The following is a 12,780-nucleotide window of genomic DNA, read 5'->3' as shown; positions in this document are numbered from 1 at the left end:
AAAACCACACCAAAAATTATTGTGGAGATCAAATATCCAAAAAGTTCGTAACAACAGCTGCAATCATCAGAAGTTCAATGGAAAGCTCACAAGATGTGTTGGTCGCTTATTTCCCTTACTCAAGATGTGCTGGATCCAAAACAGGACTACCAAGAATCAAATTATGGAGTTGTACACATTATCCTCCAGTCACTTAAACCCAATTAAACGAGATAGAAATTCACAAGATCAGCTCTTTTCTGGGTGCTTATAATAAACTGAAAACTCAGAGAGGAACCTGATAGAGAATATCTGATACAAACCAGTTCCAAATACCAAACCAAATATGCCAAAATCTTCCCGATGACTCAATAGTAAGAAAATGAAAAACAAATGAGAATAATCTTCAAAATTCAGAACACATATCCAAAGACGTTGATCCTAAAGAAGACCAGAAGTTTCTTAGTTAAAAGGAAAACAAAAGCAAACAACGTTTTTAGCTACTTCTTAAAGGGTCTCCGGCATCATCTTCAAACATCTTGGACATTCAAACCTGCAACATTAAAAGCATATCCAATCAGTGCTCTAAATTATAATAAACCCAGGTTATTATTGAAAAAAATAAAATGCACTCCAACAAAATTTCCCATGTTAACAATTTTTAACCAGAACCAAATTATGTTGCACCCACATCTATCTTCAAGGAACAAGAAAAATAACAATATCTAATAGCATGTATAATACCACGTTACTCTTTCAATTAAGTATAACATATAACAATCTTTTTGTGGGATTCTGCGGTAAGGATCCCTATTTACAACTTCTTGTAACCATTAGAAATTAAAATTGGAAAATGGTTCGATTAAAGATACAGATTATATCTGTATTTATAAGAGACCATCTCTAAACTTGCTCAGGCAATTTTAAGAACAATTACATAACAGGTCGTGGTTAATTAGTAGCAAAATATCATGGGTAGAATACTTTTTTGAGCAATATGATGATTCTTTGCCACCACCAGATAGAGAACCTGAGACCTCTCCTATAGAGAGATGACAACTAGCTGGGCTGACAGCTGTCGACTCTCATTAGTAATATATAAAACATTATGTTCTACATAAAACTTTTACAACAACAAAAAAAATGAAACATTAAGATGCAACTGTGTCTATGCATCATTACTTATTGAGTCTGCCAACAATATTTTAGTAATGCTGCAAAGGTATGAACGCTTGTGTTCTTTGAATAACAGATAACTTAGGAACGTGACTACATGTATATCTGAATGGCACTTCCAAAATCTTATGGGAAACAAAAAGTGGAAATAGTTAGAGACACCACCAACCTGGAGGAAGAGATTGCTTCAACTTGTCTGCTTTTTCAGAGTCAAACACACACAGTGTATAGAGGTACTTGGAGCATCGAACTTTGAACTTGACAACATCCTTGCTCCTCTTAATTTTGACAGAGCGTGCATCTTTCCTTCTTGCCGTGAGAAGGAAATCCTTAATCTCATGAATTTGCTTTGGCTGTAGACAGCAAAACAGATATGGTTATTTGCTTACAGCAACTCCCAACAAACTGAATCTGCATTTGCAGACATGTTGACTAGAAATATCATAAAACTGAACCTTCAGTTTGAAACTCAAATAAAGCTACATGAACAGGTTCATAATAAATTCAAACACCATATGCTTTTTAAAGATGTAACGAAGTGATTTGTGTATTCAAAAACCAAATGTAAGCCTTCAAGATGGTTGTGGTTGATCTCTATTATCAAGCGGTGGCTTCCACATATGGAACTTCAAAATGACAAACTTGGCTTCTATAAATCATGCAAACATCCTCAACAACAAATACACAACCAGATAAAGCAGATTGCATTGATCTTTAGGCCATAAGAAGCCACTCGGATTGCATTCATCTTTAGGTCGTAAAGCAGACTGCATCAGAGGTTGATCGGACGCTAGTGCTGAAGCACTAGGCTGTATCAGAGGTTGATCAGTATAAATATTGGGGGATTCATTGAAACCAAAAGTTGCAAATATAGTAGCATCATCATGCTTCTATCCTCGGTAGCCTGCGCCACATCTACCAAATATGTCTGGACTGATGAAAGATTCATCTGCATGACTGACAGGCAACTTGCAGTCAGACATGTGTGGTGACAAATGATTATGCATTATAAGCATACTTGGAGGTGGTAGCAACAGCATATGAACAAATAAATATTTCGTGCCTAAGCCCTTTCCTGGCTCCATTGGTGTTCCCCATGAGTGTCAAATAATTGCATCATACAATTTAATTGCTCAAGAGGCAGGTGCCAGATAATTATGTCTCTCACTGAAAACTGTGCTGTAAGTTGTGACAGAAACCACAAGAGAGTTCTGGATAATGTTAATAGCAAAACCATGAATATATACATTTCGAATATTGCCAAGAGGATTGGACTGCTAAGAATGGTTTTTGACACTGTGATTGGCATGAAAATTCAGCTTAAATATATTGAGGTACCAAAATCAAATGAAGAGCTTCCTATGTTAAAGTTCTCCTGTTCATATGGAGTCAGCATTCTAAATCAAGGCGTGATCTACTAAAGTTTGAAGACATTTTATGTCAATCTCTCAATATGGCATTACATTTTAAGACGGGTTACTCATAAGTGACACAGATTAAGCTCATGCAACTGAGGATGTACACCGATTTATCTTCTGCGCACGCAAGGAGCCTTAAAGAAGGAAAACAAACTTTTATGTTGAAAACAGCATATATTTTCACAGAAGGAATTAAAGCGAAAGAGAGAAATCAGAACATCATCCCCAGAAACACAACAAGACCCAGTAGACCCAATAAAAATATTACATATCAGATGATAAATTCCAAGGCTAATCAAGCAATACGCATCTACAAAGCTCAGGATCAAAAAGAAAGAAAGAAAGAAAATTAATCTACCTTCAAGAAAGAAACTTTGAACGGAAAAAAAAAAAAGAAAACATGATTAACCTAGACGAACGCACCAAAGATTCAGAACCTACGGGATCTGCCGATATGATGAAAGCGAACTAAACATGTCATCCTAAAATCAAATCAACACAGAATGCTAGAAGACATTTAGCATCACATCAAGAAAATCTCTAACAGTCAAGATTCATGGATAAATCCATGGAAAATTAGATCGAAACTCCACTAAAATTAGAAAAAGAAAAGCTAAAAAGTTGAGATTTTGATTAGAAAAACAGATAGGAGAAGATGAATAACCATCTTGAGGGCTTCAGCGGCGAAGGTGGTCGGCTTTCCGAGTCGTCTCCCCCCCTGAAAACCCTAATGCGCGAATTGGGACCCAGCGAGATTGTAGTTTTATAGCGCAACGAAAGGGTAGTTCTAAATACACCCCCCCGATTGCTCAGGACACCCCCCAAAAATTAAAAAAAAATTAAATACTCTCTACACCCCCCCATTTGCTAAGGACACCCCTAAAAAATTAAAAAATCCTAAATTACCCTTCACCCTCCCCACCCCCTCACCTAAATTGCTCTCTACACCCCCCAAACCCCCCCCCCCCAACCCCGCTCTTCCCCTCCAAAACTCCACTCCAGCCGGCTTCTCCCTTCCGCCCAAAAAACTTCGCCTCAAGCACCTCAAGCACCTCGCCGGCGGCCAAACCCCCTCCGTCTCCCCCTTCTCCCTCGCCCAAAACCCCCCGTTCCCCCTTCTCCCTCTCGTCGCCGGCATTCTCCCCTTCTCCCTCTCGTCGCCGGCATTCTCCCGGAACCACCTCCCCGGCCATCTCCCGAGCAACGAGCACCTCGCCGGCGCCTCCACGACCACGTCGAGGTAGCTCCCCGCCCCCCCGCCAACAGTGCTCCGTTCGGCACTGGATCGCCGAACAGAACCCTTCTGTTCGGCTGAACAGTGCCGAACAGAAGCCCTCTGTTCGGCAACACTCAACCGAACAGAAGCCTTCTGTTCGGCTGCACGGTGCCGAACAGAAGCCTTCTGTTCGGCTGCACAGTGCCGAACAGAATGGTTCTGTCCGGCTCTGAGCAGCCGAACAGAAGCCTTCTGTCCGGCTCTGTGCAGCCGAACAGAAGCCTTCTGTTCGGCACTGTGCAGCCGAACAGAAGGGTTCTGGTGCCAAATCGCGTGCCGTGCTGAATTTTGTGCCGAACATTTATGTATGCAATTGAATTATTTTCTTTGATATAGCCTAACATTGAATTTCTATATTTTCAGACATGGATCCCCGTCCCGCCAGAGTTAGACCTACGGCGTCAGCTAGGAGACGTCGTGCTAGGATTGCTTCTCCCGAGCCTGCTCATATGCCATCGGACTCTCCTGAGTCAGAGCATGATGATATGCCCGCTAGGGGCGAAGACGATGAGTCCGTTGGACCATGTCCAGGAGGTCCAGAGGATGAGTCCGTCCTGATCAGTTTCAGGACGCATATAGCAGCTTCCATCTGGAGGCAACAGGTATTGTTTATTTGTTATAGCATTATATTTTGTTTATTGATGTTTTATAAAGTAGTAGTAATTATACATTTATATTACAGGAACGAGCTCCACTAAAGTGCATGAACCATACTGCCAAGGTTGGTGAATGGAAGTGGTGGTCTTCAAACCAACCAAATACCAGGTTCAGAGCACTATTGAGGCAGTCGGGCCTCGTAGAGTTAGTACAGTGCTCTTATCAATTCATCGATAAGATTCTGATTTTGGGCTTCGTAGAGAGATGGCAGCCCGAGACGAACACCTTCCATATACCATTTGGCGAGATCACTATCACGTTGGATGATGTATCCGCCATTTTAGGGATTTCTGTCGCAGGTTCCTCAGTATCAGTTTCTCCTGAGAGGATGAGTGATCGGGATGCTGAGGAGCTACTTGTGGAGTTGTTGGGGGTGTCAGCTGGAGACGCGCGTCAGGAGGTACTGTCATCGCGCGGTCAGTCTGTGAGGATGGAGTGGCTGAGGACTCAGTTTCACTCTGTATCTGATAGAGACAGGCAGCAGAGGATAGAGTGTGCAGCACGAGCCTATTTGTTATTTTTGTTAGGCTGCACACTCTTTGCTGATAAGAGTGGGACCAGGGTGCCTATAGCGTATCTGTGTTTACTGCGGGATCTGGATAGGGTGAGCACATATGCCTGGGGTACAGCTGCCTTAGCATATTTGTATCGGCAGTTGGGGATTGCGTCGAGGTCATCAGTGAGACAGATCAGTGGTTATATGACGCTTCTGCAGGCATGGATTTATGAGCATTTTCCAGCACTCAGTCCTCACCCGTCGCTCGAGTATACTGATGCCAGTCCCCGCGTGCACCGCTGGATGCCCGGTACTCCATCCCGTACCACGATGGACCATTTAGTGGTTCTACGTGAGTCATTGGACCTTTTGAGCATCGATGAGGTACGTATCATATTACCATTTGCTTGTGTTTGTCAGTACTTTTAATATGCGATATAGTATTAAACTGAAATGGACCTTTTGTTTTACAGGTTATTTGGGATCCCCATCATCGGCTTCGGGGAGATCGCCCATATATACCCGTCGCATTTTTTAGTGGCTCCATCAAGTGCCTTGATATCGTAGAACCCTATCATCCAGAAAGGGTTCTTAGACAGTTTGGTCGTATTCAGACCATCCCTTGAGCGCCACTAGCCCCTACGCGAGCCAACAGAGGTTCCACAGCAGGCTCGTACCGGATACATTACTCCTATATGGATCAGCTTTGGGAGCGGTGGGAGGACCACGTGCTGAGCCAGGCGAGCAGGAGCCACCCAGTTACCCGGCCATCAGACAGCGTACCGGGATACATGGAGTGGTATCTCCGTATCACGCACGTTGCAGTTCAGCCTCCTCATCTGCGCTCGAGTACTCATTCTGGAGCTAGGGGAGGTCATGATGATGTTGACATGCACCGGCGGCGTAATGCAGCTGCACTCGGTATCAGTACCGACATTGTACGGATGGGTCCCTCAGAGGCTACGTCACTAGGTGCCGGGCACCTATATGATGCTATTTCTCAGATGCATCAGGTACTTCTGGGTGATGAGCCTGGCCCGAGTACAGCACCCTCTCATTCGGATCCAGGACCCTCTCATTCGGACGTACAGCAGTACACGCGTCGACGATGGCGTCATAGGGATTGATAATGGAGCCTTTGTAATCTTTGTAAAGCCTTTGATATTAATGAAAAATATATATTTTTGGTACATTTACGTGTAATCTTTGTAAAGCCTGGCCCGTTCTATTTTACACAAATATAACAGTGCACATAACAATCAATCTAACAATGCGAAGACAGATATTTTTTGATTTATATTGATGATGGAGTTTCACAGTACATGACTCTAAGAGGCCAAAAAAATTTACAACTTTCAAAAATTGTACATATATAAATAATCAATCTAACTCTACTGTCTCGCTAATTATAACATTAGGTGAGATGCTCTCTTTGAACTGTTGAATCCGTGCTTCATATGAATTTTCCCATCCGGTAGCACAAGGAAGATGATATTTTCGCCAGTTGGTCGCTACTGGCGGAACGGGATGTCCCGGCAACAAGAACACCTTCAAAATTAGAAATAAGAAAATATTAATAGCTACAAAATTATAAATAAGCAAAATTAAATAAGCAAAATTAAATATTCGCAAGTGTTGTGAACGTAGTACCTCAACAAAATGATTTCCATTTACGAATCCGATAGCGATATCTTTGCGGGATAGAAGAGGTACTGGCACAGAACGGAGAGGTAGGAAGGTCAGACATTGTTGCAACGAGAGATGGTATAGGACAACATTATAGCAGGATGCTATAAGATGACCCATGTCCGGCATAGTCATCCATCTGTCATATGGTGGACAATCATCATAATATGATAATGCATGAGTGATCTCAGCAATCGTCCCTTCCACACCATATAATGTGCGATAGTGGTCCGAATGACATTGCAACTCTTGCAATAAATCCTTCCTAACACGCACCCAGTCATTTTCTCCAAATCCCAGTAAGTCAGCTATTGCCCTAAATCCGCAATTCCCATCAGCTTTTACATCCTTGATATGCTGGATGTATGGTCTCAAGGCAGAAGGAATAGCATCAATATAGATAATGGGCGTATGTGACTGGGCTCTAGTACGAAAAATCTGCAAATAATATCAAATGATAGAAAATATGTAACAATGGCAGAACATGTCCCGTATCGGCACATCTCGGCACGGCACATCCCGTATCGGCACATCTCGGCACGGCACATCCCGTATCGGCACATCTCGGCACGGCACGTCCCGACATGTCCCGTATCGGCACATCTCGGCACGGCACGTCCCGACATGTCCCGTATCGGCACATGACATACCGGCACGGCACGGACCGTCCCGTAGACGTTGTGATACCTATTGTAAGGAAATAAATATTTGGTACTTACCTTTTGCTTGGGCCGTCTCTTTTGAATCTGAGTAGATGGATTGCGGATGGTAACTTTCTCAACACCAGGTGAATAACTATCCTGTCCAGATAGAACCAACTCAAACGCAGACGGGTCACGTCGAGTAGACGTATCAACCTTCAGTGAAGCGCGCCCACGTGAACCGGTCTTCCGTTTTGCAGGCTCTAAAAGAGGTGTACTATCTGGACTTGCAATCTCTCGTAACTTCTTGATCATCTGCAATTGAGAAGCCCCATCTAACTTCTTGAATCGTAGCGCAATCAAATCTAACTCTGCATCACAACTCAACTGAATTGGCTGCACGGGGGGGGTAGGCAGAATATCAAGTTTCCTCCAATGAGGATCTATGCAGTCGAGAGGAATGGGCCGACCTTCCACCCTGTACCGCGCAATCTGGTGAGCACATGGTATACCATGTGTGCGTCGAATAGCGCACCCACAATTTGAATCATCAAACCCAACTGAATTGGCTCGTTTCGATTGGGCGAGGACATGATTTAACGCACTTATAGATATGAAACCTCGCAACTCTTTGAATTCAGCTGGCTTGAAGTTGTGCTGCACTACCAATAAACTCTTCTCCAATGAGGCTTTAACGGAGCTGTGCTGCAACTCAATCAATCCATGTATTCTAGTCCAAGATGACTCGAAACTTCCTTGGCTTGATCCAAGCTGCTTTTTGAGCTTTGCATGTGCACTCTCGACCCTAGTAAACAAATGAAAGTTAGATATAAGAATTGAGGCAAATTAAAATTAAATGAGTCTTTATTTGTGATACCTATTTGTCGTCACATTTCCGTAGTGCCTGCATGTATCAGTCCACGCCGCAACAAATCTTTCCTTGTATTTGCTCAGCCAAGTATCTGACACATAATGTAGTGCATCTGGATAGATACCGAACTCTCTCTGCAGTGCACTCCAGCGATCATTATACTCGTCTTCCGTGGAGGACAGCACTAGTACATTCCAACTCATAATAAATTTATCCCATTTCTCCTTCAATTCGAAAAATTTTTTGCACTTGGCCAAAACATTCCTACTAATATGCCATCTACATAATAAATGTCTAGCAGTAGGAAATACTCTATGAATTGCATTCATCAAAGCCAAGTCTCTATCTGTAACAATCAACTCAGGCAAAACATCATCAGCTATGACACTGCGCAATCTCTCTAATGCCCAAGTATAGCTTTCTTCCCCCTCAAAATTTAAGTATACAAAAGCAACTGAAAATGTCATGTCAGTAGATGTCACCCCCACAATCTCTAAGAGCGGAAGACGATACCTATTCGTCTTGTACGTGCAATCCATTATCAACACACGGGGAAATGCACGGAACAAATCAATGCTGCCAGGGTGTGCCCAAAATAAGTCATGCACAACATCCGTATTAGTACAATTCCTATGCCACTCAATATATTTAGCCTCTGATAATTTACCTAATAGATGTTGCATTTCAGACCTCCCGACTTTCTCTGCAACCTTAAACCGTTGACGTACATTGTAGATAGTCTTGATAGTCGTAACATTGAGAGCATCTCTTTCCTTCAATGTGGATAATATGTCCTTTGGACGAACCAAACTCTTCGACATATCCACTAACAATTCCGTCTCCTGCTCAGATAATCTCCCTGCATATGAGTGCCCCTCCAGATTCTCTGCAGCGGGATGATTGTGCACTCCACATACGACCAGTAATATCCAATTATCCACAGTATCCAATTTCTTTCCTCTTAATGCAAAAGGGCATCCACACTTCTTTGTCCCACAGGCAGTCTTTATTCGCTTTTCTTTTGTGGTTCGGTACGTCCCACCCCTCTCACAACCTAACGTAATTCTGGGTTTCTTAGAAATGGTACCTGCATCGGATGATTTGATTACAACAACAAAACCATTTCGCCTCCCAGCTTCACGACACCAATTACACAAGTCCTCTCTACTCTTGAAGATCTATACATTAAACAATTTATGTAAGTACACAGTTGTAAAAATAGCTCGCTAAACTAATACAAAATTGCACAATATATTATAATACCTCGTAAGTTGTAAATTCGCTTGTGTAATCCAGTACAAATTCTGATCCAATTATACTCGATTCGGTTGTAGCATAGCCCTACATATAAAATAATTTATCACCAAGAATTAATGAATCAGAGGATCTGTTTGGCACAAAATTCAGCACGGCACGCGATTTGGCACGAGAAGGCTTCTGTTCGGCTGCAGAGTGCCGAACAGAAGCCTTCTGTTCGGCTGCAGTGTGCCGGACAGAAGCCTTATGTTCGGCACTGTGCAGCCGAACAGAAGCCTTCTGTTCGGTAGAGCGTTGCCGAACAGAAGGCTTCTGTTCGGCACTATGCAGCCGAACAGAAGCCTTTTGTTCGGCGATCCAGTGCCGAACGGAGCACGAACCGTGAAAAAAAAAAACTTTCGAAACAAGGTGGAACACGTACCTTTGCGGCCGATTCTTCGTCCCAAATCACTAGTTGCTTGTCCATGCTTCGAATGGGGCTTAAATCTCCTTCAAAGATCGCCTAAACGATGTAAATGGATCGAGGGGTTTAAGGGGGGTTTGAGGGGTGGTTTTTTTTTTCCTTTTCAAAACGAAACGGAGGAGGAGACGGAGGAGGAGGAAGGGGGGTGTACTGAGAAAATTTCAAGGGCAATATGGTAATTACACTAAAGGTTAGTTTGGGTATTTTTTTTTTGGTTTTTGGGGGGTGTCCTGAGCAATCGGGGGGGTGTATTTAGAACTACCCACAACGAAAACCCCAGTCTCGCGCTTCAGTACAAAATTACCCCTGGACTTCATTTTAATATCGAGACAGTACGAGCCATGGTCCGTGGACCATGGGTTGCGTCCGGGAAGGAGGAACTGACCTGACCCGAAAATCTAGCCCTGGTTGGGTCAGGTCTGGGTCAGCAAATTTTTGGTCCATATTGGGTTTGACTCAAATATTTTTAAAACCGGATGTTAAAATAAAAAATAGATATTGACGCATGCAAACGGAAGTATAAACAGAGAAATAAATTATAATTAACAGTTGAGCTGCCAAAGAAATTTGGGATTTATTGGTGCACAGGAAACATGGAAAGATGCTAGAGACCGGCATGAGTTGAAACTGATAACTGCAGTTTGTTAAAAGAAGATGAGATTTGGTATTTAGAAGTTTCGTCTCCTAAGAAATTTTGTTCCTTTCTTATTGCAAACACAAAATATGAATGGAAGTGATTAGGAAAAAATCATGGATGGTTTGGAGTTTAGATCCAGAAAGGCCAAGCTTTTGGATTCGTTTGGTTGGAGTATGTCATATTATAAGGTAATCTGATGATTTCTAAAAATTATTTATCTAAAAAAATAATTACAGGAGAAAAAAATTATTATATTTAGTTAATAAAAAAATTATTCCAAAAAGTGGTATCGTAAAAAGATTACTATATCTGGTTGGAGATAATCTTATATAGAAATATTAACAAATTTTTAATAATACTCTTGAATAAACTATTCAAACAATAATAATTTTTTCGGTATATTTGTTGCTTATTTATAGTCCATTTACATAAACACTACCAATTGGCTCTTTCACATGTTGAAATATATTTATATAAGTTAATAAATATTTTTAAATTAATTTTTGTATATATGAAAAATATATCTCTTATTATAAATAAATTTTAGTATATTTTGGTATATAAATAAATATCTTAATTATCAATAAATTTTATATTAGAATTTATTTACAATTAATAAATATTTTATTGATTATTTTATTAGTAATTAATTTATTAATAAGTATATTAATATAATAAAAATATTGTTATTTATAAATATTATTAGTTAATATATTAATATATTTATAATATATTCATATAATTAATAACAATTATATAATATAATTAATATAATATTAATATAATATAGGTGCAGGGATTTTTGTTGAGAAATTATAATTTCAGGGCACCTCTACTCAGTAATCCAACATGAGAAAATAAATACTACCCCATTCGTATTTGTTTTACCTCCTCTCTCGTAAAAATGGACATAGAACCCATCATTTATTTCATCATTTATCTCATCTACTTTTTCATGCCAAACATGATGGTGTGACACGAGATTTATTGTTTTATACCAAATTATCCACAACCTAACATGCCTCTTAAGATAGAGAAGAAAGTTCGTTGGGCGAAAATTTAAGAGAGTCGCATGGTGTGTCATTTTTATTCTCTTACCAAGGGTACGACGATATTTCGAATTCGATGCAAACTAAGCCAAGATATGTAAGCCAATTTGAATTTTTCGATAGAGTAAGAGAGATGGTGCATCAATTGGTACAACCACTAGTACTATCTAGAATATAGGAAGCATGTGCCATATAAAGCTTGAGTTATTGCAGCTTCGATAGGATCTAATCTATGACGATATGGATCATCAACAAGTTTGTATATAGCAAAGGATGAAAATGGAGAGTGGTTGCTAGCAATCCTATGTTAGAATAATTTCAAAATATGGGCTTACACTGATTGCGTATTTTTATTTTATAAAACGGATTAGACGTATGGCTCAGAATGGTACTATGGTTAAGTCCAATATGATGTGTGATTATTTTATTTATGGGCTTTGTGCACCTTGGATGTATAGGATTGAGTCCTATTTATTGTGGTAATTTTGGTATGTAAACCAGGAAACCCAATTAGGGTTTTGGAGTCTTTAATGGGAAGGCTTTCTTATATTTTCTATATAAAGGCTAGGTCCCCCTCTCCTCTCCATATAGTTGATAGCTTGCCTCATTGACGGCTATCTTTTGTGAGGAACAAAGAAGGGAAGACCCAGTCGCTATTATTCCAGGTGATTGAAGAACGTATTCAATATGTCTTCTGCAGGTATATCTTTCAAACTTGAACATTGTATTACTGTGATTCTAAATCTTAGCATGTTATTATTTATGATTAACAATTGGTATTAGAGCCTCCATGCCAGGATTAGAATCCTTCATATACAATTATTATTTTATCTAGATTTATGGATTAATTTTATGCATTGGTGAATGGATCTTCTGCATCTTCCATTGATAATCAAATATCTGATTTGATTTTATTTTAGATTTGCATGAAATATGATTGTATTTGATTTTCGGATTAATAAAAAAAAGAAAAAAACAAAAGGATTTCACTGTTCATCCTTTTTTTTTCCTTTCCTTCCCATATACTTTTCCTCCCAACCGCAGGCCTATTCCTTCATCTTCTTCGTCGTTTTCTAATTCCCCCTTTCTTGATCTATTCATGGAGGATGAGTAAACGAAGAGGAAGATGAGAAGAATGGCATAGGGCCTTCCTCTCCGCCGGCCGGCGCCTCTA

General features: G+C 40.6%; 1 protein-coding gene across 1 annotated transcript; it reads right to left on the bottom strand.

Moving 5' to 3' along the window:
* Positions 1–219: 219 nt before the first annotated feature.
* LOC103707748 (60S ribosomal protein L38) lies at positions 220–3,359 on the bottom strand. The gene is made up of 3 exons (XM_008792360.4): positions 3,238–3,359; positions 1,325–1,508; positions 220–532 (listed from the first exon to the last, which is right to left on the bottom strand). The coding sequence occupies exons 1-3, from the start codon at positions 3,238–3,240 to the stop codon at positions 510–512; spliced, it is 210 nt and encodes a 69-aa protein (XP_008790582.1). The 5' UTR covers positions 3,241–3,359; the 3' UTR covers positions 220–509.
* Between the last annotated feature and the right edge of the window lie 9,421 nt (positions 3,360–12,780).

This window comes from Phoenix dactylifera, chromosome 7, assembly GCF_009389715.1.
Source record: "Phoenix dactylifera cultivar Barhee BC4 chromosome 7, palm_55x_up_171113_PBpolish2nd_filt_p, whole genome shotgun sequence".
NCBI classification, from domain to species: Eukaryota; Viridiplantae; Streptophyta; class Magnoliopsida; order Arecales; family Arecaceae; genus Phoenix; species Phoenix dactylifera.
Note: the sequence above shows the minus strand (reverse complement) of the source record. Positions and strands in the feature narration are given on the sequence as shown.

Coding starts and splice junctions, on each gene's coding strand:
- LOC103707748 (XM_008792360.4), bottom strand. Junction 533..1,324: donor GAAGCAATCTCTTCCTCCAG/GTTGGTGGTGTC, acceptor TTAATGTTGCAG/GTTTGAATGTCCAAGATGTT.